The sequence below is a fragment of the Gobius niger genome (genome assembly GCF_951799975.1).
Source record: "Gobius niger genome assembly, chromosome: 17".
Taxonomy (NCBI): Eukaryota; Metazoa; Chordata; class Actinopteri; order Gobiiformes; family Gobiidae; genus Gobius; species Gobius niger.
The window spans coordinates 19,328,474-19,356,465 of NC_136868.1; the positions used below are offsets into that span (position 1 = coordinate 19,328,474).

Genomic DNA, 27,992 nt, shown 5'->3' on the forward strand with positions numbered 1-27,992 from the left:
CAAACTTGTGTGGAACTGAAAATCAACAGATTGATGTTGGTTGGAGCCAATGAAGGAGCAACACAGAGTGGACCAACCCAGTCAAGTCAAAACTAACAGAGAAGGGCCTTTTACAACCAGCAGACTACCCTGCCCCCTTTCGGCCTTCCAATTATCCCAGTCCCAAGGCTGAATGTTTCCCACAGGAAACATGTTTGGGAACAATAAGCAGGAACTGTGACAGTCCCGCAGCATTTCTCTGTTGGGATAAATAAATTATTGTTGCAGAATTATTCACCTGTTATTCACCTGTTTCCACAGCCTAGCTGTTTATAAAAACATTAGCACTTGCAGGGCAGGCCACCTCTGCATCCAGCCATCTACAGCATCTACAGCATCTACAGCATCTACAGCATCTACAGCATCTACAGCATCTACTGTTGTGATGGTCGGAGGATGGAGGATGTGGAGGTTTGATATTTGTCAGCGGATGTTTTCAGATACGAGATGTTTTTGCACATGTGGTTACAGGATTTCCGGGGGTGTCATTTCTAAATGAATTATCTGCCTCCCATCTGACATCAGCAGCTGTGATTACAATGAGTATTATGTTTTACAGGGATGTAGTGGCTGTCTGTCACAAATTCCACGGATAACCAAAATCATAATTGACCTGGGGCGCCCTCATGCGGCCTACAGCAAATCTGTACCACCCATAGACAAGCCTGGAAAGACCAATGTAAGAACAAAGACCTGCATGCAGGAATGTTGCATTTATATAAATTGATATTATATAATCTGATTTTCTGTGATGTGTCGAGTTGCCGTATTTACTCACTTGCTCCTTCGCGATTTGATGAAGTGAAGCACATAGCTCATTCTAAGTACAAATATATATAATTAATTTAATCAAAGTCATAAATATGCTAGAAATGTCATACATCCTTAGTTATGGGACCTAATGCGACTGTGAACTTCAACTCCCATGATCCTTTGCGGCCGGAAGATGACGTCTACGGGCTACGTGTCAGGAAATCTGCAGTCAACATGGCGGCGCAGCAGGGTGATGTTGATGAGCTTTTCGATGTGAAAAATGCCTATTATATCGGCAGTTATCAACAGTGCATCAATGAGGCTCAAAAAGTAAAGGCAAGTAAGACCAATAAGCCATTTATAGGGTGATAGTTTTACCATGCAAAGTTTGTAGAACACTGTAACAGCAACTTGGCTATGACGCTATATCATCATACCGAGGTTAGCCTATTTTATAAATATTGCTTTTTGGTTTGTTTTATAGCCTTCAGCTCCCGAGAAGGAGGTTGAAAGAGACATGTTTTTGTACAGAGCCTACATTGCCCAGGTAACAGATACAACTACAGATTTCTGTTGTCACGTCTGATATCATCACTTGTTTGCTCAGTGCTTATATGATTATTACTGTAGAGAAAGTATGCCGTCGTCCTGGATGACATAAAGGCCAACTCTCCACCAGAGCTTCAAGCTGTTCGCATGTTTGCTGAATATTTGTCCAGTGAAAGCAAAAGGTATTGGTGTCTCTGTTAATAATTCAAGAATCTTATTGTTCCAAATTGTATTAACCATTTGTTTGCTGCTTTTGGTTTAGGGATGCAATTGTTTCTGATTTGGATAAAAAAATGGCCAAGAGTATGGATGCCGCCAACACAACCTTCCTCCTCATGGCTGCTTCCATCTACTACCATGAGATGAATACGGATGCTGCTCTGAGGACTTTGCATCAAGGAGAGAGTCTCGAATGGTGTGGTACACTACTCATATCATTAAAAAAACAAACTGTGCCAGATTGCCATGTTTTTGTTACATTGACTGTATACAATCATCCTTTTCAGCATGGCTATGAGCATTCAGGCTATGCTCAGCCTGGATCGTGTCGACCTAGCAAGGTATGAGGAGGTGTAGTGAGTGTGTCTCACTTACGCAGACTATAATTATTTTGGATAGAATAAAGGTACTTGTATTTATTCTAATTTCACAGCATTATTTATTTGATTAATTTTACAGGAAAGAACTGAAGAAGATGCAAGAACAGGACGAAGATGCTACTCTAACCCAGCTGGCCACAGCATGGGTTAACATTGCTGTGGTAAGTAAACACATCATAATTATAATGAATGACAATTTGACAGCATAATGATACAATATTATTTTTATTTTTTTATTTTAGGGGGGAGAGAAGCTGCAGGATGCTTACTATATTTTCCAGGAGATGTCTGATAAATATTCCACTACTCTCCTGCTCCTCAATGGGCAAGCAGCCTGTTACATGGCCCAAAACAAATGGGAAGAGGCTGAAGGAGTCCTACAAGAGGCACTTGACAAGGTGAGTGAGTAGAGGATAATAAATGGTATTTCTATACAGTGGAGGTGTGCTCTAGGATTATGATAACGGGTCAAACAAAATGTGTAGTGTTTTTTTTAATTTTATTTTATTGTGCAATGCAAAACTCTTTTTAGACTTCATAGCTATGCCTATAGCTGGAAAGATCTGTGCTTTTCATCAACATCATTATTTTTTTGTCGTCCTAAGAGATTCAGTCTTTTTGGTTCACAGTCGTTAAAGGAACAGGCCACTGTTTTTCCATACTGAGATATGTTCTTACCTGAGCTTAGACAAGTTGATTCGTACCTGTCTGGTCTTTACGCATACGCTCAGTCACACAAAAAGACCAAAGATGTCGTTAGCATTTAGCCTCTCCATGCTCCTCTGAGAGGTAAAATGGGGTGAAGTTAGAAGTGACCAAGCTCTTCCACGTTCTCCATGTTCAAATACACTTATGTGAGTAGTTACACGATCCAAGTATAGTTACTTTCTAAGCGGATAAAAAGGGGTACTTGTTTAATGTTTAAATTTGTGTAACTGGATCGTGTAACTACTCGTGTAACCGTGGGAAAAAAAGCGAAACGCTTGGTCACTTCTACATTCACACCTGTTTCACACCAATGCTAACAACATCTTTGGTCTTTTTGCGTGACTGAGCACATGCTTAAAGACAAGGTACGCGTCAACTCGTCAAAGCACAGGTAAGAACATATCTCAGTATGGAAAAACAGTGGCCTGCTGCTTTAAGTCTGTTGCCCCTAATCATTATAGCATTCTAACACTAGATGGCATCATTTACTCCTTTGTGAATAAAAGCTGTTTTTGGATGGTCCCTCACAAAATGAACGACTGAATAAACGACTGAATGAATAAATGAATGAATGAATGAATGAATCATAAAAAAAAAATCCTAGCAAAAGTGATTAAGAATTTTGCAGTTAGCTATGCTTTCAGCATGCATAAATGGAGCAAATCGATATGCATGGGGGGCACGGTAGCGCCCATGCTTCACAGATAATAGGTCTGGGGTTTGATTGCTGGCTGGACAGGGCCTGTCTGTGTGGAGTTTGCATGTTCTCCTGGTGTCTGCGTAGGCTTCTTCCGGGTACTCCGGTTTCCTCTACCACAAAAAACATGCAAAGTAGAGTGTTTTCGACCATTAGACTGGGTCCACATGGGTCCCCAAGCATCGCCTACACTGCCCACTGCTAATACAGGTTACCCAGTGGCATTGAGGATAGGTCATGCAGAGAACAAATTTCCCTACAGGGATCAATAAAGTATACCTTAATCTTAACCTTAACTTAAAACATAGTGGGCACCACTCTTGCAAAACCATTCCAACAAAATATGTCATTTATATTTAATCTGATTATTTGAAAGAAAGGGTGGAAATATTTGTATAACGGTGTTGCTTTGTTGTGTTTTTTCCCTAACAATGCATTTTAAGACCGTTGTGCTGTTTAAAAGACTTCATATCATGCATCTGTATTTTTATTCTTTTTTTCTTCAGGATAGCAGCCACCCTGAAACATTGATCAATCTCATAGTGCTGACTCAACACCTGGGAAAAGCACCTGAGGTGAGACTTTGGACCCAAGGTTGCTAACAATCTCGTACAACTCGTCTATATGAACCAATCAAATCTCTGCAACCATAGGAAACATACATTGACCAACTCCCAACTGCTCTATCTAATCAAGTGTGATTGTTCGAGTCTTGGTTGCATATCTCGGGGTTTATTGCTGTGTTTGAGTTCTTCAAATTGCAAGTCAAGAGTTCATAAGATAAGGACTCCATAGTTGATTTTGTTTCCGATGGACTTAATACAGTGGTATTGCACCAGAATGTGACCATTGACCATTTGAAGCCATCATGACATTATTGTGATTATAGCTGAAGTGATTTTTTTATTTTTATAGTTACTTTTGTCTACGTGTTCATTTATGCGGTTTGTTCTGTGCCTTCTTTACAGGTAACCAACCGGTATCTATCTCAACTCAAAGATGCACACAGAAGTCATCCATTCCTGAAAGACTATCTGGCCAAGGTAAACCCTGTTAATTGATTCATTGCCATGTAAACTAACCCTAACTTCAAGTAGAGTCTAGATATGATTGTAACATAGGCTGCGTTTCCCCCTCTTCAATGCATGTGCTCAAAATCACCAACAGTAACTTGCGGCTGAATGACTCGATTACCTCACATGATTGTTGTGACTCTGTAGCAGATGTTCTTGGAACAAATCCAAAGGGAAAACCTTCAACTTTGTATCTTTGGCCTTTGTTACTTTTTGTACATTATCGTCATGCAGGGTTTCCTCAGGGCATTAAAGGGCATTAAATGTGATTAACTGTGCCAAAATGAAATCAATAAAAAAACATGACATTTTATTCCTACAAGCCGCAAATCTACTTACTTTGAAAATGGAATTGCAATGTCATGTTTTTTTTGTATTGATCAATCCATGAATTGATCAATAAAGCAAAAATATGGTTCAAATTATTTTCTGTCAGCTTTACAACTTTTTGCGAAATTTTTGTGCCTTGTGTCCAATTTACTTTGGATTTACTTTACTTCCAAGTTTCCCCTCATTCCGTCTTATTGGTTACAAATCTTAAGAAATAATAATGCTTATATTTGTTGTATTTGTGTAAACCAGTGTACTGTATGTGTCAGTGCATTAAAATGGAATTAAATGCTTTTTTTCCTTCCTGTCGATTAACTGCTTTTCTTTCTGTTGTTTTTCTCCAGGAGAATGAGTTTGACAGACTAGCGATGCAGTACGCCCCAATGGCTACGGCATGAAACATTTGCTCTTGGGAAAGCTGTACTATTAACATTTTAGTCTTGATGTTCTACTTCTGCATATTTTTGTCTCATCTAACTTGTTTGTGTAAGATTAAATTAGGCTGTATTATATATATATAAAAAAAGCTGCACATTTATATTTGTGTATCAGGACATTCTCTTCCAACTGTGCTCCACGTTTCAGACATAATGTTTTAAATTCGCAGCTAAATTACTTTGTGACCAAAATAAATACTTACCCATCAAAACCTTTGTTATGTTGTGGTCGTGTTTTTTGTCTGTGTTTTTGCACTTTTATTTTTGGACAAAGAGACGGCGAGTGATGATGGATTATTGTTTCCACTCTTGATCCATAGGCGACTTTGATAACATGGCACTTTGAACACGGATTAATAACAACAAATAAATCGAAAACAAAAACGTGTGACCTACAGGTTCTAAAGTTCATTTATTTCTGTAATTCAACTTAAAATGTATAACTAATACATGATATCGACTCATTACATGTAAAGCGACATATGTCAAGCCTTTATTTGTTATAACTTTGATGATTATTGACTTACAGTCCATTTTCAAAATATTTTAATTGTATGATATTTTTAATTTGGGGTTTTTACAAGATGAGCCATCAAAATTATAACAACATACATGTCTCACTTTGCATGTCACGAGTCTATCATATCAGCTTCAGTTTAAAGGAATAGGCCACTGTTTTTCCATACTGAGATATGTTCTTACCTGAGCTTAGACGAGTTGGTACGTCCCTGTCCATCTGTGTGCGTGCCCGTGGAAGAGCGTGGTAGCTTCTAACTTCACCCCCGTTTGGAGCTATAGGAACATACTGGGAGAGGCCAAATGCTAACAACATGTTTGGTCGCTTTGCATGACTGAGGGCACGCACAAAGACCAGCATCAACTCGTCTAAGCTCAGGAAACAGTTTTTCAGTGTGTAAAAACAGTGTTCCTGTAAGTTGAATAACAGATGTAAACGCACTTTTTTTTTAAACAATATTCTAATTCCCCGAGTTTCACCTACTCTCTTGTGAAAGACATCACTCTGCGGCTGCACTGTCTCTTTAAGCGATCCTTTTTTTTCTCTTTTTTTTAATCCTCAGAGGTCCAAGCAGCGTGTTCAAAAAGAAAGATAGCGGTCTGTATTACGTCACGCCCCCCACGTACGGCTGTTCATTTTTGCATAAACCCACCGCGCCGCTGTCGCTTCGTTAAATTTGAGGATACGTCGCTGAAGCTGAACGCGCCTCCTTCGCGTCCACCGCTCGCAGCCCTCACCGGTCCGGTCAAGAGCAGCGGCGGGGAAGAAGCGAGCGAGAAGAGCTCACCGTATCCTCCTCTGTGAAGGATAGAAGCGCTTGATTTCACATTTTCTCTTCGCTGGGGCTGTTACCCTTGAGTATCCCCCCCCCCCCCCTGATTTGAGTCGTTGGGATTTCGCCGCGTTGAGGAACTGCGGGGCGGCGTAACAACGTACAGACGCGAGATGAAACCGACGGCATAGCGGTACAATAATCGCATGTGCTGCTGCTGCTGCTGGGGCTTGGCGCTGAAATGCTACGAAACCCCAATGAAGGCGGGCCTCGTCTATGTATATTTATATTTCACCTGATCTGTTATTGACTTACTGGACACACGCTCTTCACTGAAGGTGGCTGTCAATGGTGGTGTGTGTTTTTTATACGTTACGTTTCTTTCCAGTTAGCTCAGAGGCTAGCCTGAGCGCGCTGCCGCTCGTGAGTCCTGCGTAGCGGAATGATGAGCAGACAAAACCTCCGACAGACTGGCGTTACTGGGTCCGATTAACCACACAAAGCTAATTCAAAAATAGCTTATTATTACCCCTAAAGACACACCCCAGTGGGCATGCTCTTTGTATGGACAATATACTAACATGTTTTATCAGAGGGCCATGTCTTAATATGGAAAACAAAGAATTAGCTGAAGAGGGTAAGCTGGTTAGATAAGCCTGTTTTGCGTTTAAGGTGAGGTTGCAAGCTGGTTGGCGGATTAGTGACACGGCGTGGACTCTGCCGCTTGGACTCTGTATCTTTCCAGCCGGGATCATTTTTGTTGAGGGTCATCTTTTCGTCACATCTCTAACCAACACCACCATCATCACCACCATGGGGAGTCAGCATGAGGGTGATGGGCCGCTGGAAGTGGAGCCCATGCCGGGATTCCTGGAGCTCCTCTTCAAGGCATCTTCATCCATGTTCGGGGCATGGAGACACTGTAGTGCGTGCGGGCTGGAGCTCTCCAAAAGGACTCTCCTGGATAACGCGTACATCACGTGGACTGAAATCACCCTGTTCTTCTTCTGCGCCTTTTTGTGGACCCAGGTCCGGCGGGGACTGACAGAAAGTCTGTTCAAGGTAGGCATCGCAGTCCACTCCCAACACAATCCCATAAGGTTAATTTATTTACATCCTTCATAAATAGGCTTAGTGGCTCATTCCTCTAATTAGAGCTGCAGAACTGCGAGTCACTCACTGGCTGCACGTGCTCATAGCTGATAGATTTTAACACGGAAACTGTTAAATGAGAGGGTTGCACTTGGTAAGAAATGTTTGACAAGCAAGGAAACACAGCCCAGTCCAAGCCAAGCACAGAAAACATTAACCTAAACAATACAAACTGGTAATAAACTATGAACAGGTGAAAGTTTGACTTCACTACCAAATCTCCCACCACTTAGTGTATGTGCTCTGTAGTGTGTGCTGTGCAGGCAATGTGAAAGTCCTTCACCTGCTCGCTTTTATTGAGAATGTTTAGAGCTCTGACTTGTTGAATCCAGGGGTTTCTGACCAACCAGCTATTCTAAAGATGAACTGTTAACAAAATATCAACAATAAATTACATGTGTTTTCTGTAATCACACAGTTATAGCACATTGGATAATCTTCAGTGTACTCTCATTTCAAAAGGAACTAGTGTCTTCTTTAGTAAAGTCAAACATCTGCCGCTAATGGGAGAATATGATACATTTTTCCAAACATGTGGCCCAGTGCCTGCATTGCTTATGATGCGCCCCAGAGTATCTCCACCCTGTATGTGCTGCTTGTCAGGGAGGGGCTCATTTGATAGGCCTCAGACTTGTGCCATGTTCACTAACTGTGGGTGGGGGTACAAGAGGGGCAACTGCGGCCTACGATGATGATGCTATAGCGTTGAGTCATGTCTAAATCCAGATGTGTCCCGCGAACGGATGTAAGGAGATTTCTTCCCCACTTTTGCACTAGTACATATGACTCCCATGGAAAAGCATTCACTGTGTAGAGGATATATCTTTTTGAAGGCACAAGGTTCACCATTAGGTCAGAGCTGTGGTGAATGGCCATGCAAATAATGCCGTGCAGATAAAAAGCTATGAAGAGAATGAGCACATTTATCAAGTTGAATGAGGCATCAAAACCTAATTAAATCCTTTCTTTGAGTCAGACACATACAAAACACTCTGTTCTCTGTAAACACACTGAGAGTAAATTTGTTTTGTGAGATGATTAAACATCCTCTCACACAGGCAGGAATGAACTCCATGTGAGAGATGATTCGCTGTACAATGCCTGTCTTATGACCACATCAAAATGAGGTCCTATAGCCACGGGTACATGTAGGTCATTTGAACAGCTACATCTGCAATGAGAGTGTTTCAAAAATGTTATGACAGTCAAGGATCCTTTTCAGCTCTTAAAGTTGTTTTGAAGTTTCACATTCTTGTCTGTAGTTTGATCCATTTGCCTGAAGAGCAGATAAAAATAATTAGCTTCCTGTTTGTTACTTACAGTCACGTTTGAAGAATGAAACTTGACCTAGTTCAAAACCAGCTCTGCTTTTCCAGCTTACAAAATTCAGTTTTAAGGGAAAGAGTTTGTTTTTCAGCACTGTTGTCATGTTGTTGGCAGCGACAGTGACAGTGAGTGGACTTTACCCTGGTTGACTGAGAGCTGTGAAATGAGGTCAGCACCTGGAGCCAGAGCGGCCTCCTCTCCCTGTGTCTGCCGTGGAGTTTGTGCTCAGCCAAATGAAGGAGATCCTGGATCCTCAATGGGTCCTTGCTTATACCCTGCATCTGTGAAGGAGCGATGGGGGTGGTGATGGCTTTTGTACATCGTTTTTTTTGTGATGTTCAATTATCTCTGGGTTTAATTAAGTGCATATTGATGAGCCACTTCACATCTGTTTTTGCCATTGACAGTAGCATTTTACCACACAAATATGTAAATGAAGAGGAGTGGCTCCTTTTATGCCGGGTACAAGCTCCTTGTTTCTGAAAGATGTTTTAATATTGTTAAAAATATGTGCTTGCGTCATTTGATATTACGATGTGAAATGACTGAGAGTCGCCTTATGAGCAACATGAGGAAGAAGACGGCCACTGTAGCAGAAGTGGTCAGTGTATTCATGCTCCAATGAAGACTACCAAATCAGCAACTTTTGTAGTTAACTTGAAGTCAAAACAACACAGTGCTGGAAGATGAACAAATTCAGCTGTGGCCAAGTGCTCTGAGCTGCAGTACAGCAACAGCAGCAGCTCATAATGGTCCAGATATATGTGCGCTACAGTCTCAGTCACACTGTGACAGAGCAGAGAGCCGGGTGGCAGCCAGCCCCAGCCTTGTTGCAGCACTTATCTCACTGCAGAGCCTTGGAGCACCTCAGACCCCACTGTTGTTCCATATGAGAACGCACCAGAGGTTGGACAAGACCCGCAACCACAGAACCCAGATCTGGTTCCATTGCTCATTGTTGTGCATTGCAGCCACAGAAGAAACTCAATACAGGATTTGTGGTCAGAGGAAGTGCCATCCGTTCAGCCAAAAGTGCCCACTCAGGTGAAAGCAGCTTGTACTTCTGACACTAATTGTGAGTTATTAGGCTGATCTTTGGATATTGTTAGTGACTCATGACTTGTCATCAATGTGTGCTACTGTGTCATACATTTTACACAATCCCGTAAGGAACTTCAGCGTTCACGAATGGGAGGCCTGTTTGTTATGTCTGCTTGCAATATTGATCTGTACTCTCTGTTGATAGTGCTGCCAAAAATGTTTGGCAAGTTTAAAAATACATTTCATACCAGTATATCAATACATCAGTCTGTCATATTGTTACAGTACTCTCAGATTAAATGTTCCAATGTAATATATATTTTGTCACACCCTTCGATGGCATCTATAACTTTTTTGCTGCTTACCCTGTGTTGAATCTTTGCCATTTTACCCACAAAAGTTGTTGTGGTGTTTCTGGAAAGTAAAGTCCTCTCCATCTGAAGCTGCAGGCAGAATCTTTGTGAACCGTTTGTGTGTGTCTGCGGGACAGCACTCTGGTCAGCTGGAATGGGCGCTTGAGCCTTGACCACTGACGAGTGGCTTCAGCCTCCTATGTTTTCCACTTTTAGTGCTTTTGCTGTGCTTTATTTTTCTTCCGAACATTGCACAACACGAACAGATTGCCTCAATACTCTTCTCACTTGGCAGCTGTCAAATCGTAACAAGGCCGCTTTTATACAGTGCACAACAGCACTGTGGCCAAATGAAGCAAATGTAGATATTCGCTTCGTCATCAACTGCTTGTCAGAGAGCTGCATGTGTTCAAATAACACATTAAAATTGGATATCTTTATGTCGTCCTATCAGGCTGAAAGATAAGTAGCTATTCAGATGTTTCAACTTTTAATGGTCTTAACAGTCATATAGGAAATGAAACGGCAAAGGCTAGAATCAATTAAGGAGCATAATGCCACTTGCAGGGACGGGGCAGGTCCATTTGGCATATTTCAACCTCATTGATTGATTTTGATTCAGTTAGATTTTTTCTTCATTATTACATTTTCTTTTTACTAATACGGCAAGAACATGGAAAAGTAAACCTCAGCTTAAAGCAGTACTAGGGCTGAAAGATATATCGTTGTCGTATCGATATTGAGATATCTGGCATAAATATCGAGATATGAAATTTTTTCCATATCGTTCAGCTCTAAGCAGTACTAAGTAACTCATGCCCCTAGAGGCCATACGCATCACTGCATGTTAAGTTTTTTACTCATTAATTGCAAATACTACGCTGACAGAAAAGACAAAGGGAGAGAGGGATATTGTACATCCAATTACATAATAAAGGTAATTTTATTCGATCAAAACTTGGCTGTAAATACTGTTAGCAGTTAGCTTTGCCTGTTAGCTTCTTCTTCGTGATTCCATTAGTGTGTATTGGGGCCTCCAACAGGAAAGCCAGTGTGGTTTTCTGGCCAAAGACACCAGGGGTAGATGGACGCCCCTATCATCCCATCAACACTTGTTTTACCCCCAGAGGGACTGCGGAAATTATTTTTTAAAGTTAACAAGTTATTTAGCACCGCTTTAAAAACAACAAATTCCAGTCTGCTCATGTCGTCCCTCCAATGCAGATCCATGTCATGTGCTGTTACTCCCACAGGATTGTGCCGGAAGCTGAAAAATAGCAATTGGCCTTTGATTTTGACTGTGCTTTATTTTATATTTGATTATTTGCACAGTCCTAAGCATAGAGCGAAATACCCTATTTGTCACTTGTTATGTATAAACCTTGATAACCCTCTGGTTTAGACCCCTGCAACATGTTCAGTATGTATCTTTCCAGCCACTACAAATTCCAGTCTTCTCTACAGTTATCTGTTATGCTATGTTGTGTTAATTACAAATCTAATCCTATATAAACTAATAAACTGTCTGAAAATTTCCAAATTGTTCATCCTTAGTCACAACCTGTCCCGTTTGGGCTTACATTATTGCCATAGCAGCCGTGCCACAACTTGCTATTCTTCCCTCATCTGTCCTTCTCCATAGCCACACGCAGCTCGTTTGTGTTGATTTCTAGAGTGGGACCTCTAGCATCTGGCTGTGATTATGAGGGTGATCTGCTGAAAATGACTTGGCTATAAAGAAATGTACAACGCTGTTAAACACTTCCTTCTACATCATACACAGCATGCAGTAGACGCAGAGGGACACCTTACTCTTACAAGGAGGAAATCCGATTACTAACACACAGTGTCTTGTTTCTTGGTACAACTATTTTGTGTAATACTTTGCATGTCTGACTCAATAATGCTCCACCCATTTAATAATAGAAGTTAGTGTTTAATACAGTAGTGGAAGATAATACGCCTTTATGCAGTAATGAATTTAGCAAGTCTGTGGCTAAAAGATTTCCAAACTGGTCAATAACACTACATTGTGATGTGAGTTATATCCTGCTTTAAATAATGTGAATATATTGATAAACTGTTCCCTGTCTTCTCTGTTTTTGTAAGCAACAGTAGTATGATCGATGGGAGCTTCACTTGAGATCTTTCTGTTTTTCAATATTGTACTTTTTAAGTGGCATTGCCTGGAGTTCATGTGGGCAAGTGTTGTGTGCAGTGCCAGCTTTAGATTATCTGTGGGAGGACAATTATAATCTTCATAGTTGCCGCTGCTGGGGACAAACCAGACAGACTTCGATACAGTTTCTTTCTGTGTTGCCACTGGCATTGATGCTACATTATGAATAACTGCCGTATGTCTCATAACTGTCTATTTGTGGTCTCACAGCAGACACAGTCAGTGGACCTTGCTTATTGTGTGCTACATATAATACATTTGCGTTAGTTACGAAACTGTCCACATTAGTAGAGGAAGTAGTATTTTACTTAGTAGAGGTCATCCAATTGGGGGTTTTCTCAGGCTGATGACAATTTTTGTCGATTGTGACTGACCGATGCCGTCATTTTAAAAATGTCTCGTCTATACCAAAGGGCGCTGGCTGCTCTGCTTTGTGACGAAAACACTAGAGGCTCCGCCATTGCTGTAGTACCTCCATATCGCCGCTAGTTCCCCAATGGAATGCATTGCGCTTTAGACACGATAAAAACAACTTTAAAGCCTGGTTTCTAATTTTCTTAAAGGAACAGGCCACCGTTTTTACATACTGAGATATGTTCTTACCTTAGCTTTGACGAGTTCTTTAGGACCTGTCTGGTCTTCCCCCGTGCCTTCAATCACGTAAACACAGCGCAGACGGCGTGTTTAAGTATAATTACACAAAATTAAAAAATGTGGATTTTCTAAGCGGATAAAAAGGGGGAACTATATTGTAAGGCGTAATAATACCGGGAGTAGTTCGAAATCCGCGCAGTAATCTTCACTTTACTGTGCGGATGCCAAATCACTCCTGGTATTATTACGCCTTACAATATAGTCCCCCCTTTTATCCGCTTAGAAAATCCACATTGTTTAATTTTGTGTAATTATACTTTGTAGTGTAACACTTCACGTAACCATAATATTTAAATAGGGAAGACGTGGAAGAGCTTGGTAGCTTCTATCTTGGCCTGTTTTGGAGCTATAGTGGAGAGAGGGAGAGGCTAAATGCTAACGCCGTCTGCGCTGTGTTTACGTGACTGAAGGCACGGGGGAAGATCAGACAGGTCCTAAAGAACTCGTCAAAGCTCAGGTAAGAACATATCTCAGTATGTAAAAACGGTGGCCTATTCCTTTAAACTTTCTACAGCGAGATATTCGTCCTGTGATAACGCTGGGTTAGTAACAATTAAAGAAACCAGGCTGGTTTTCGTTTACAAAAAAAGTAGAAATCTTGTACTAATGAGGGCCGGATCGTTTGCATTGGAGCAGCGCGAACTACACGTCACACAAGGGCCGAGTCTACAGTGAAAATCCCGCCCTTTTGCCCTTTTTAGAAACATGCTTTGTCAGAGCTGGGGAGGGGGAGTCTGTAAACTTGCCATGATTTCCCCCTCGAGTGTAGTCATTGTGACAAGCGGGAAGGGGTGAGGAGGAGACGTCTATTCTTTTCAATGGTCTATAGTCTATACATGCGTTTCCAATGACATCACACATAGTTCCGGTAGAATTGTAGAATTGTACTACAACATGTCGTACAACAGGATGAAAATGAAAGACAACTCGTTGACAGTGGCATTTCTATGTCAACGTAATCATTGCTCAAGAAGATAACGTTAAAACACGGCCCCAGAGACACATGTTTATGTGATATAACCAGCTTGTGGCAGATGTAGCAGCGCTGTGTCTGTCGAGCTACAGCAGGATTTATTAAACAGAAAACCTTTCTCTGGGTTTGTCATGTCAACAGAGTCTCAGTCTGAGTCAGTGTTTAAGCTGCTCAAGATGTTAGCATGCTACTAGTTAGCAACTGTCTATTGGCTACAGCACGATAAACACATGTGTGAACACTGAGGAAATACTACAGTAAGAGCTCAGCTCTGACCTCTGTCACATGTTGTTGTAAGGCTAGATGTTTGGAGTGTGGTTCAGGGCTTTCTCTTGGAGAGGTCGGAGCTGACCGGTAGCATGCTAACGTCTTGAGCAGCATCAACACTGACTCGCTGGTTTCTTCACATAAACATGCGCTCTCTGGGGCTGTGTTTTTTCTGTTATCTTCTTAAGAAATGACTACGAGTAAATACAAATGCCACTGTCAATCAGTTATCTTTCATTTATATCCTGAGTAGAGCTATTGTTACATGTTGTAGTACTGTATAATTCTACTTCGGTATTCAAAATGGTGGTCACATGACTGATGGGAAGCTAATTTGAAAGACATAAATCAGCAGAGTCCAAAACAAAACTAAAACCTCATAGTATACCTATTTGTACATTAAATTACTTTGATTTAAAAACAAAATTTGGAGGCTGCATAAAAGCTCACCCATACACAGGTAATAATAACAGGATGTAAAAGCAAAGCAGCATTCAAAAGTAACGCTGTCCCGAACATTTGAAAATGAAAGGTGCGCAGCTGTAGTAATGCTTTTGTTTGTCTTGGCCTCCTTCAGATTGGTGCATGTAGGGCAGTCCTTTTGGCTCTTCTTCACACAAGGACACACACATTAAATTTAGGCTGAACAAATACAGAACTGAAACATGTTGCACTATAAATAGGCTAAAAGCCCAAGCCGTTCTGGGCAGTGTTGTGAGTGGAGCCAACTGAAGCCACTGTAGTGTCACAAGCTTTATTATTGGTTATAATTTCAGATGATAAACTAGATGTGCTTGCAGATTAGACTGTTGTTATACAGTGGTGTATTAAAGATATTGCCCTGGGTGCCCAAACTTCTGAATGTTTATTCTGTTTTTGTTTTGTTTTCGCAAACCAGGTTTACAGTGAAAAGATTTTAATGATGTCAACAATGTCATTAGCCTTGAGCCAAGCACAGAAATATTACTGTATCAACTAGATAATGAGCACTGCAATAATTGGAAAAGGTCTATGGTTAAGTCTGTGACTTTGCAGTGTTTATAATGTGCAGCAATGCGTTTCTGTCTTTGCATAATTAATTCCCAGATTAATTGAGCTAATCTGTTATAATTTCGATTTATGCATAAAGTTATTGTCAGTTATGTGCCTTGCATTTCATACAACATGCATTGTTATTTTCACACATTTTTTGTATGTTTTGCTTAACTACAAACTGGTAACTAAATAGTGGCAAAGTTTATCCAAAATTGTCTGGCCTACATTATCTTATTCTTATTACACGTTTAACAACATGTTTTGCCTTTTATTCGAGAAGCTTTTTTCCATTTAGAGCAACTTCAGAATTGGCAAATCCTGGATGAGACAAAACGACAGGTTCATAACTGAGCACATAGTCTACAGTTTGGGTTTACCCAAATCTAAAAGTTTCTTGAAAAAAGCAAAAAAAAGTGACAAAAACATGCCAGAAAAGCGAGAAAAAAAGGCCACAGAAGAGCGACAAAAACACAATAAAGCAGAAACCAAAAAGCGCCATAAAAAGGGACGAAAACACAATAGAAATGCATAAAAAATGTGGGGGGGAAAAACGTGCCAAAAACTACAAAAAAGTTACAGCCAGCTTTCTTTCAAATTACGCGTTACACTGGCCTATAGGCTGTAAGCTAGAGTCGAGAAGCTTTTAGATTTAGGTTAAGCCGAACTGGAGGAAAAGGCACTCGGGTTAAGAGGTTAAATACTGTAACATCAACAATGGTACATCCTGCAGGGCGGTCAGCAGGGGCCACCGTTGTTATTATTATAACAGTGGTAGGAAAAGGAGTTTAAGCAGGCCTTGTCTATTATTTGGCTGACCATATGTTAATGTCTGCCCATGATAATGCACTGTTGTAGCAGCAGGAGGTACGGTAATCTTCTCAAGTATTGTCTGACAAGCTTTTGTGATTAAATCTTAAATGAATAGCAACATTTCCCATTATTGTTTCACACTGTGAAATGAAGGAAGTTTCCCTGTGGCTCACCTCAAACCCGACAGCTGCCTCTTCGTTCGGGACTCGCCATAAATGCAAAGCTGTCTCTTTTCTCCAATTACAATGGAGGCTTTAAGTCTGTCATTTAGAGGTGTAGCAGCGTTGTCTGCATTGCCTTTTATTTACATTTTTAGTATTGCTTTTGTGTATTTCCTTTGTTTTGTTGTTTTTAATCGGGGTATTTTATTTTTTAGTGTGTTGCTTCTGACTGACTCCCAGTGATGTCAGTCGAGTCAAGACCAGACCGCACTAAAGGAATGACTTATTGAGCGTGTCCATTCACGAGTCTGTGTCCTGACTCACTAGCCCACTTTATCTTCTTATGCAACAGGCCAGCACTGGTTGCTCATTCACCCGCTCATCACTTGCTTCCAGGAAGGGCACCGGGAGCAAAGTGGAGCTGTGAGCCCCACTGTAGGCCTCTGCAGCATCACTGCATGGTTGCCACGGGAACAGCTCATTTGTCATCATCTTTCACAGCAGCTCCTGTCACACACTCCCCGTCTAATTTCTCCCCAGTCAGGTGATAACATCATGTCAGCTTTCTCTTTGGATTCTATGGATGAGTTTCAGTCACATGACCTTTTTCCTGTTATCCAAGTTTCTATGGCAGTAGAGAGAGCAGCCAAAATATTACGTTACTTTCAAATAATCCTACTCAAGTACAAGCAAAAAGTAGTGGCCCAAACAATTACTAAAAGTAAAAGTAAAAATGTATGTGGAGAAAATTTTACTTTATTTTCAATGACGCCATAAATTGTGTGAAACAAAACGTGATAGAAATCGTGATTTTTCCAAAGAAAATTCCCCAAAAATGGCAGAAAAAACAGAAAAACTCAAATAATCCTGAAGAACGAGGAGCACGAGGCGAACTACATCTAATTTAGAAATATTTACTCACAGTGGGAAATTAGTTTTACTCAAGTAAGAGTACAGATACTTAATTCTAATTTTACTCAAGTAGAAGTAAAAAGTACTGTATGTTAAAACTATTTTAAGAAGTACAATTTCTTCTAAAAGTTTACTCGAGTAAATGTAACTGAGTACTCCCCGCCTCTGAAACGGCAGTGGTCTCACAAAACCAGCATGATGAGGACTTCTTGGGGTCTTAACTTTTTTCTTTTGGGGAGTTAGCCCTGACTACCAGCAGCATTTTCTAAAATGAACTTCCTAAAGTAGGATTTGTGCTCATTGAAAAAATTGTGATTCGTCCAGTACGTGAAATCTGAGAAATATGAATAACATAGCTACACTAATTGCTGCGTCAAATTAAAACACTATTAAGATTCCTAAGGAAGTTCTTATTCTTCACAATAGGTCAAATAGTTGTCAGTCAACCGAATGGTTTTGATTATTCATGCTTGTTGAGATGTTTTGGTGGCTAATTCTAACCCCTCCATTGAAAATACAGGGCGGAGCGTGAACAACATAGTGTTAAATCAAAACAATGAATGGTGGCTGCATTGGATTGATCTTGTGCTACCACAGGAAATGTTTTTTTTGAGAAGCTCCTGGTCCTGGATTTGGAAGTAACAAACAACTGTCTCAGCTCGTACAAAAAAAATGAATACGTCACATTTGTACCACCTTGAAATGACATTCAATTTTAGTAGCACTGACTAGACTGAATTTTTCTGTATTTTACTGCCCCTTGTAAAACAGAAAGTGACACATTCAGAAAGAGCTGCCAGTGGTTGGAGTGAGTGTGATTCAGACTCGTTCACCTCCTATAGGAAAACGAAAGGGTTAAGTCTGTTGGAACTGGACACAGTGAAAGGCTGGACTGGTGGCACAAACAAGAGTGTTACATAATGTCACAATCTGCATTTGAAGCAAAGACCCTGCTGATTGGTGTGACCAGAATATGGAGAGACCAGTGATTGTGAAGGACAGGGGCTGAATACTTTAGACATGATGAAAGCGTTGTGGTATTTGTGAGACTGTGTGGAGTATACTAAAGATGTAGCGCATCCTTACAGCTGGTGTGAGGGGGATTGTTGCAGCGTCGCCTGTTACACTGTGCCATTTCCAGAATGAATATGATTCGTTACAATTGTCTGAAAACACTCATGAACAAGTTACAAGAGCTTTGAGTTAAATTGTTCCTAAATTTAAATGTCTACATAATTATGGGACTTACTTTATTATTCGCGCTTCCAGTAAGTGTAATGAGCCACATCCTATTAGTGCGTGACTGCGCGTGGGCTCGCTTTAGTGTGTCAGGGGTGATGCGGTGAGAGACTGGGGGGGGGTGGCCTGTGCTGTGTGCTGACAGCTGGCTTCTATAAATAAATGTTGCGGGCAGGAGGGAGACACAGAGCAGTGAAACTCTGTGGATGGGGCGATGGAGAGGCTCTGGTGCAGCTGGACAAAGTGAGACGTGTCCTCCGGTGATCCACTGCCCTCCGTCCCGATGTACAGAGCAGGTGTCACATGTTTGCTGCTGGACCAATCAGAAACCTCTTTGCAGGTCATGTGCTTCTTGCTTATCTTCCTCTACAAGTGCCAAGACATGAGAGAACTTTCAGCTTCCTCCTTCCCATGTTGTTACTACAGTATGTTGCATAAAAATGATAAGCGTGAGTAAAGAAGTTGCACCATAGCTTTTCTTTCCCTATTAATTTGTCATGCAATCAAGTATAGAGCCCTGCTGGATCGTGTAGACAAGTGGGCCAGGTAACTCCTGATTGAAATGAGCTGTATCACTGACCCGGGCATCTTTCACTTTCCTTCCTCTGGTTACACAGTGTCATTTCACTCCTACAGCGTGTGTGTGTGCGTGGAGGTCTGCATTTTGTTTAGGAGTGCTTATACCCCCCTTTTATTTATTCTTTATTTATTAGCTTATTGCAAAGCACTTCCTGTATCACTATTTAATTCAATTGTAGAACTATATTGATAGAGTTAGAGTTGCAACAGACCATCAGTTCTTAGAAAACAATGGCGACTAAAGGCAGCGGGAGCAAATGTTGAGACATAGCCGTGTTTTCTGTTCCTTTCTGTCCATGTTGAGCGAATTAGTTTGTTTTACACACGATAATATTTAGATGGAAGTGTTTAGAAATGTAATGCAAAGCTATTAGCAAAAGATACAGAAAGTTCAAAAACTTTTGCTTCTAATTTATCCTCCTGAGAACCATTGTTTATTTCTGCCACAACACCGGTGTTGTTATTACTGTCGTGTTTTTGCATTACCCATTTTTCATGACTGACAGTTACCGAGAGCAGCAGACACACGTGCGGCTGAAAGTTGTTGCAGGGAGTTAAAGGAAGAGGAGACTGTGGGCGGGAACTTGATAAATTGCTTCATCAGTTTGTCAGAAGTCTTATCCTCAACTTCCTCTGTTTCTGCTTGCACCGCAACTACAACGCATGAACATACATACATGCCGTGAGCAATTTGCTGATTCATACACACACAACATGTTATACAGAGGAAGTGAAAGTATGTTGTATGTTAAGGAGGAGCTCACTCTAAACTAAAACTCTTTACTGATCTATAGCACTTCAAATTACAAAGTTGCTAGCTCTGATTAAAAAAAACATGCTGTATGTGTAAATATATCCATTGGTTTGTGGCTTACTTTATAATGCTGATCTATTTGTGTCATTGTATTCTCTGACAAGTGTCTTGTGTCTCTGCAGCCTTTAGCACAGTCATGGAGGCTGATGCCCAAAGATGCTGCCAAGATGCCCGAAAGTGCGTGGAAGCTGGTCTTCTACACGATGTCGTGGTCCTACAGCACCTATCTGCTCTTCTTCACCTCCTACTCCTTTTTCCACGACCCGCCCTCTGTTTTCTACAGTAAGGTCTTTTATTCTCACACATCGAACATATTACAACATATAGGAATGTGAGCTTTGTTGAAAACTACAATGTCTTTTTATATATATAGGTCAAGCAATAACACAAATGCAGACTGCTGTTGTGTCCACTTGTTGTGTGACACTCCACCCACTGCCTGTGTGAATGTAATGAGTTAATACATAATTTGAGAAACTTGTCAACATAGACTCCATTATTATTGATAAGAGCAGAAGTGTGTGATGAGCTGCAATAGGTATTTGACCATAATGGTTAAGATGATGGAAGGGCACGGCACATGCTTCAGAGCTAATGCAAGACGGATGCAGTAAAAAATGCCCTGGGGACCGCAGTCATAATCCTGCACAGTCACTTAAAGGCTGCTGCCTATTCCATCAGACACAGAGGTGTCGGTGTTGCTGTCCACTTCCATCGCTCTGAGTGCAGAGCGGATCCTAGCTGACAAGAGCAAGACCGTTTTTATTAGCTGCATCACCTGTAATCGCTGTCAGAGGGAGTTGTACCATCAGAAGTATTAATGGGGGTGGACTTAAGAAGACGCACAGTGAGAAATTGTGAAAATTGATCTTGGATGAAGGTGGCGTTGGGGATGGGCCTGAGGAGAAAAGAGAGAGTGAAATGGGAGCTCCAGTTCCCCTGCAAGGTCTTGGCAGTGTTCATTGAGCAGCCTCCCTCTCAATGTTTAATGATGGAAGGACCAATCAATAAACATTACACGAGGCCCAACAGAAACCTCATCTCAGTAGACACAGCCCTCACTCCAACAGTGAAACTTTCCATTTAACCATCATGGATTCGAGACGTTTTTGAGCTAAATGTAACAGCCATGGGGCTTGTTTTCCTGGCTCTGTCTCAGGCTTCAGGGTAAATCTGATCCTTTGGTCACGCTACAGTGACTACCCCGACTGACCCTTCACATCTGGTGTCCCCTGGAAGTCACTGTATGTAGCTCACTATGTGTTGATCTGAGCCAAAGCGCATCTGTGTCCAACTGGTCGCACGCAGAGGCTATTTGTATATGTTTCAGCCCCTAAGCATTTCTAACATACTTCAAACAAACATTATATTTACTTTGTTGCTGCTTTAACTTGAAAAACATGTAGACGACACCAGTGTTTGCCCAGGTGCCAAATCTGAAGATTGTCCATTACTTTCTCAATTCCACTAACCACATTTAACATCATTCAGCGGTGACCACATTCAACACTACACTACTGTATATCATTTGAGACTGTTTTCTGTTTACTGTTGTGGTGAATTTTTAATGAAAGTAAAAGCCTGTTATCTTGCCAAAAAAGCTCCATCACCCTATTTCCTGTTGTAGAGCAAAGGGCCTAAATGCTGAGTCGATTAGGTTCATGAGCTGTGTTTCATGTCTCATGTTGCAGCAGTGCCACCTATAGACGGGCAATTCACTAATTGTACAGTGTGTAACAAAGCAACGTTAAAGCAAAGAGTTCGAACTATGTCCTGGCTATTGAATGCCCATAGCATCCAGCGTCAACATGTTTGTTCTTCGTTTATGCAGACTGGAAGAGTGGGATGTCAGTGCCTATAGACATTGCCATTGCCTACCTGATTCAGGGCAGCTTCTACGGTCACTCCATCTACGCCACAGTCTACATGGACGCGTGGAGGAAGGACTCTGCTGTCATGGTGGTGCATCATATCATCACTCTGGCTCTTATATGCTTTTCCTATGCCTTCAGGTACTTGTTACTTCCTCTACATGTCCTAGTTAAACAGAACAACTGATTTCAGCCTGGCAGATAAGGCGTGTGCATTAAAGTTACAGCAGGTAACTGAAGAGTGCGTCGATGATTATCAGAGCCGTTGGTCGTCTATGTCTACAGTGATCTACCCTCAAACAAATCGGGTTCGCATGAAGATACAGAACAGGAACTGAAAACCTGATAAAGCTGATAAAGCTGAAAATACCCTACAAGTTTCCTTCCTGTAATTAAATAAGCACAAGGCAAATTGAAAGCTTTGCTACAGGTGAACACAACAACTCACCGACATTGTAATCACATTTTCTAATTTTACGTCGAGAACACTACCATTCAGCGTCAGATTAATCAAACTAACCACTATATTTACCACATGATTGTCTAAACATTGCATCAAACATCAGAGAGGCAGAGCTACAAACTAATGCTTATTCCTTGATATTAAAAAACTAATTCGCTGTTGTGAATATAGGAATGTAGGAAAGTTGGCAATGAGTTTGGACCACACGTTAACCATTTAGAATTGACATGCTCTCATGCTTCATTGTTTGTAAGCAAAACAATCTGGTATTACCTGTAAAGGTTAGAGTTTGAACATTATACAGTCAGAATGTGTTGCCTTTGTTTTAAAAAGCTCATATAATAAGAAGGGCAATGAAACAAGAGAATGCAGACGTGTGTTTTTGTAACTATTGTGTATGTTTGTATCTCTCTACTTTAGATACCACAATATAGGTATACTCGTGCTGTTCCTGCATGACATAAATGACATCCAACTTGAATTCACCAAACTCAACGTCTACCTGAAGTCTAGAGGCGGCGGCTACTTCTTGTTCAACGACATACTGTCCAACATGGGCTCTGTCAGCTTCAGCATCACATGGTAAAGAGCTGATATAATATATACCTGTTTGGGTCGTGTTTCTGACGTTTTGTTCTCTTGCAGGTTTTGGTTTCGCCTGTACTGGTTTCCCTTGAAAGTTCTGTATGCTACATGTGTGTCCAGTCTGCAGTCCGTACCAAACATTCCTTTCTACTTCTTCTTCAATGCTCTGCTGCTTGCACTGCTGCTCATGAACGTATACTGGTTTCTGGTAAGGAAACAAATACCAATCGTTCCAGTCTGTGTTTGATACATTCATGAAATCCACAGAAGAGCTTTAATTGTATAGTGCCTTTCACAGACATGGTCACAAAGCGCTTTACATGAGACAATTTTACACTCACTCCATACTTGGTGGTGGTAAGTGGGAATTGAACCCGGGACCTTCTTGCTTCTAGTGTTAACCGCTGCGCCCAAATACAAATTGTTCCAAGCACTCCCTTCAAGGAACTTCATAATTGTTTGGAGTTTTGCCTGGAAAGTCAAAAATAACAAAACTAAACCAGGCTGCTATGACCAAGACACACTCCAAGACTGCTATATTATGTAAACTTTCATTAAATTAAGAACTCCTTGTTACGTCTCATTGCTGCCTCTCGTTGATAGTTTTAGGCAACTTTCACGCACCTTTTCAGACAAAATGACTGTATAAAGCGTGATTTTTCATGCTTGCGGGGCGGTGTGGGTAAGAAACTGCTCCAAATGCGGGCGCCGTGGACTGAAAAAAACTCTTAATCCACGCATCACTAGTCAGCACAGATGTTGAAAAACTGCCAAGGTATACCAAAGTATCTGTGGCATGTGAATGAAATGCAAAGGCATGAGGCCAAGATTTATCCTCACATAGGGACATATCATACACTTTGGGTTTCTGTATGAATTGAAGAGATTATTATCATTCATAATGATTAGAACAACATTTAAAAGTTATCTTCATTTTAGGGGTAACTATTATTGTGCTGCTGTGTGTGTGTCTGGTTCATAAAGCCAGTACTTTGACACCTCTGCTGCATAAACGATTATCTCCAGGAAAATAAATTATTAAAACTGTTTTTTTGTTTTTTGTTTTTAAGCATTTTCACAAAACAACTTCTTTGTGCAAATCTAGTAGTTTTTCATCATTCTTTTTTTAATTGACCTTTATTTAAGCAGGATCGTCCCACTGAGATTAAGAATCTCTTTTTCAGGGGAGTCCTGGCCCCAGAGGGGAAGCTATTGTACATATTTTTTAGTGGTAGGGGAAACCGGAGTACCCGGAGGAAACCTACGCAGACACGGGGAGAACATGCCAACTCCACACAGAAAGGTCCCGTCCAGGTGGGAATCGAACCCAGGACCTTCTAGCTGTGAAGCACGAGTGTTAGCTGCTGCACCACCGTGCCGCCCACATGCGGCGCTGGAGCTCCCTCGTAACTTTCTGTAGCACTCTCAATATGTAGCAGGCATTGAAACTTGGTCCTCTCTGTTCTTTGCACATTTTCTCTCCAGTTCATCGTGATCTTCGTCGTCAAAGTCCTGAAGATGAAGGAGGTGAATGACGTCAGGGAGTACGAGGAGGAGGAGAAGGCGGCGGCAGGGGCGCACAGAGACGTTCGGGCCGAAAACAGAGAAGCTGGTGATGCGGGACATCACAACTCTGCCCAGGGGTGAGCCACAGCACCTTTTCTCTTAACATGAAGTGAGGTAGAAAGGGGCAGCGCTTGCATTGGCAGGTTCTCACTGAATGCAGAGATTGTTTTTTATGAGCAGCAGCAGTTAAAGGGCGTTATTTGTGGAAGAAGTCAAGAATAAGCAAGTTGTTAATGGTATGAGCTACTTCATAGACAAGGCCTGTCATTGTCTAATTGTGATTATGTGCGATACTTCAATATGAACCTCATGAACCTGCTCTCAAACGACTGAAATGACTTTTGACACAGGCAGAGGTTACTCAGGAACAGCCCTGAGAACAACATGTATCGGCAAACATACTGTGTAACCTGCACATTTATCTGCACGTATAGATTGGTATGTTTTTATCAGGCCACCCTGAGCTGATACCTGATGATTACTGCGCCGACCTTTGTTCACTTCCAGATGTTTTTCACTGATTCTCAGAAAAAAAAAAGAAAGCAGTTGTAACCTCTGACCCCAAACGTGTGGTAAATAAAGGTCATTGAAGGTAAAAAAAAAAAAAAAAAAGAAAAATCACAAAAAAATAAATAAATGGAAATGACCAAACCAAATACCAAATTAATTGTCAATCAAGCACTGACATTTCTTGATACAAAACAACAATTCCTGCTATTGTCCCTGTGGTTTTCTGTGGTGAGGTGGCTGATGGGATCAAAGAGCCTCCAGCGTATGAAGATGTGATTATGTGTTATCCTTATCGGAGAGGCCTTGAACACTGCTGATAGCCTCTCTCTGCTAATGCTTCACATCTGCTGATCACCTCTCCTGACAAGCTCATACAGCCCCTTTTCTCATCCTCCTTTGTCTCCACAGGAAGCATGTGCAGAACGGGATCACCAAGGAGAAGCATCTATAACAAGCTTTTTGTCTCCCCCACCTGGCAATAAGCTGCAAACACGACAGAAGATGCTCTTTTTGGACCACTCGCGTCAAACAGCGACAAAAAGGAAGGATCAAGTTTGGACGCAGTGGTTTTTTACTCTATATGTTTTCATTACAAACGTGTAATTTTGTTCTCAGCATTTTAGAGCACTGTGAATGTTTTGTTTTTCAGGTAATATTTTTGTCTTATTGTTGCTAACTTTACATTTGGCAGACAGGTGGTGGCCAGTGTTGGGCTGTGACTGTCATGCACAGGATGTGATTCCCCTCTTAGACAGATGTGTGACCCAGAGTGTTAATGTAGGATTCTAGAGCTGCTTTTTACTTAGAAACTGGGTAACTAAACAGTATTTGGCCCGAGTTGACTCTGTCCCCTGATTTTATCTTCGTTTCAGCAGTTTTTTTGTGACATCCATGCGAAGCTGAAATGAAAAAACAGATGAACACTGTTGTATACTCATCAAGCAGAGCAGCCAGCACTGCCTGCTGCTTTCACCACATTGTATTGATTTTCATATCATTGCGCACAGTTAGTGGTCGTGGCGGTGCCTCAGTACTGTGTCCTTGACGGATATGAACTTAAAACACCACAGTGGTGTGTGTGAACATGTTTATGTAAAAAGGCTGCTGAGTAAATAACTATAGTAAATTGTTTGATTTTAGCATTTATGAACAACAGTCTTGGGATTTTTGTGTAGTATAGGAGCCTTTTGTTTGTAGTCTTTTCTCAGTGTACATTGCTAAAGCGTCTGATGCTGCACTGATATGAAGGCATGCAAGCTTACTGCTGATTTAATGACAGCAAATAGCCTGAATTGATTAATGGTAACCATCTTCATACTCAAACAGTGTTAACAATTTCTATCAACATTTTTAATTTCATTGGTGACGGCGCTATTGTGTCTAAATATAAGAATATCGTACATTTATGTAGAAATATAACAGTATGATAAAACCCTATGTATGCACAATTTATGGTATTCAGGAATGCATGACGGAATGATTCTGGAGATTCTATGAAGACAAACAAATGATGAACCCATTAGCTATGTAAGAATAATGTTTTAATGTCCAAACCTATTCTTTGAAAGCTATTGTAACCACTGAATACACGGACTGTAAAACAGGCAAGTGAAAGCCAACCCTAAATGTTGATGTGCAGCTCATACTGTCATAAACTGTGTGAATATTGTACGAATTACTTACAGACTATTTCAGTGGCTGGGTTTCATTGGTTTAATCTGCGTGTGGGAACAAACGTCTAACCTGTTGAAACAAGGGATCTATTTACTCTTCATGATCAAATTGGAGCTCTTGCTTGAATGAACAGCATGCTTGTGCTGCTGGAGCAGGCCACAGATGCACTCTGCTGGAGAAGTGACCGTTAGTGTCTTCCACAGCGTCCTCCTGATTTAGCACTCACCTCTTCGACCTCTTGTAGTTCATGTGGTTGCTTTTATTTTTGCTGCTAGTTCGTCTCAGAGAGCAGCTCTGTCATTTTTACATTTTATATGAAGTAATCGTCTATGACCAGATATCCAGGGACCATCACTCACATCTGGATCTAGCATTGGATGTAAATGCTGGCCCGAATCACTGTAGTGCAACGCCAGTACATGACACATGAGCTCTGTACCATGCGTTATCTTATTTACAAGGCTTTTTTTTGGTTTTGTTTTTCTTCAGCCCAAGGTTCACATAGGACTTGGACTCATGTGGTCTTGTCTACTGTGACAAGATACATTTCTGATAATATTCTATGTGTAGATTGAGACTAGATGGGCCTGGATCCATCCATTGTTGTATGACACCAGGCGTGAAGGCAGCAGCATCAGTGAGCCCAACTCCGGCCAAGCAACTTAAAGAAAAAACATTGATATACAGTTGTATGTAAAAGGGAGCATCTTCAAGTAAATACTATTCATTCCATAGAGCGACATTGCTTCATAATTCATATCATTTAAGCTGCTGTTTTTAACGCTTGGTTTTAGCCAGACAACTGTTGTACCCTATTAAGTGACTTTTACTCATTTAGTGTTGCTAAAATTCTTTTATAGATAATTGATTTTCAACACAGACCTACATGTAAAAAGAACTCCCCCTTAATCACTAATCAGAATCATAGAACTAGTGCCTCTCATTGAGTGTTGTGACGGAGTGACGGAATTGGGTCCTATACTTTGACCTATTACAGAAAGTTTTATCATCAATGCTTTGATTGTGCCAAAATATTGACCCAAGTGGCAGGATCTTGTGGGTTTTGGGTGTGTGGAGGGGCACTAAGCCTTGCCCGTTTTTCCTTAATTAAATTGCACTGTAATTTATTAGCATTTTTTTATTATTATTGTCCTTGCATTGAAATACAACCGTAAAGGGAATTTGATTTTATGGAGTTAGAAAAATTGTTTATTTTAGCTAATTTAAATGTGTCCCTTAAACAGAAAATTGCCCCATTTTGTTAGAACTGTATAGCGTAAATTTGTAAGTCTGACATGATTGGAACATTTTTATAATACTATTTCAACAGCCAATGTTAATGTTTTATTTATCC

The 27,992-nt window shown here is 41.0% G+C and overlaps 2 protein-coding genes across 2 annotated transcripts; both read left to right on the top strand.

The window, feature by feature from the left end:
* The first annotated feature begins 1,020 nt into the window (after nucleotides 1-1,020).
* cope (COPI coat complex subunit epsilon) lies at nucleotides 1,021-5,385 on the top strand. Its single transcript, XM_079575249.1, is given in 10 exon segments — nucleotides 1,021-1,128; nucleotides 1,277-1,339; nucleotides 1,423-1,523; nucleotides 1,604-1,840; nucleotides 1,842-1,901; nucleotides 2,020-2,101; nucleotides 2,183-2,338; nucleotides 3,852-3,920; nucleotides 4,314-4,388; nucleotides 5,093-5,385. Coding segments are annotated over 10 exon segments (999 nt in total). The 5' UTR covers nucleotides 1,021-1,026; the 3' UTR covers nucleotides 5,147-5,385.
* Nucleotides 5,386-6,582: 1,197 nt separating this feature from the next.
* cers1 (ceramide synthase 1) lies at nucleotides 6,583-27,989 on the top strand. Its single transcript, XM_079575415.1, has 7 exons — nucleotides 6,583-7,536; nucleotides 20,092-20,251; nucleotides 21,801-21,981; nucleotides 22,724-22,885; nucleotides 22,949-23,096; nucleotides 24,374-24,531; nucleotides 25,373-27,989. Exons 1-7 carry the CDS (start codon nucleotides 7,288-7,290, stop codon nucleotides 25,413-25,415), a joined length of 1,101 nt encoding a protein of 366 aa, XP_079431541.1. The 5' UTR covers nucleotides 6,583-7,287; the 3' UTR covers nucleotides 25,416-27,989.
* The last annotated feature ends 3 nt before the right edge of the window (nucleotides 27,990-27,992 follow it).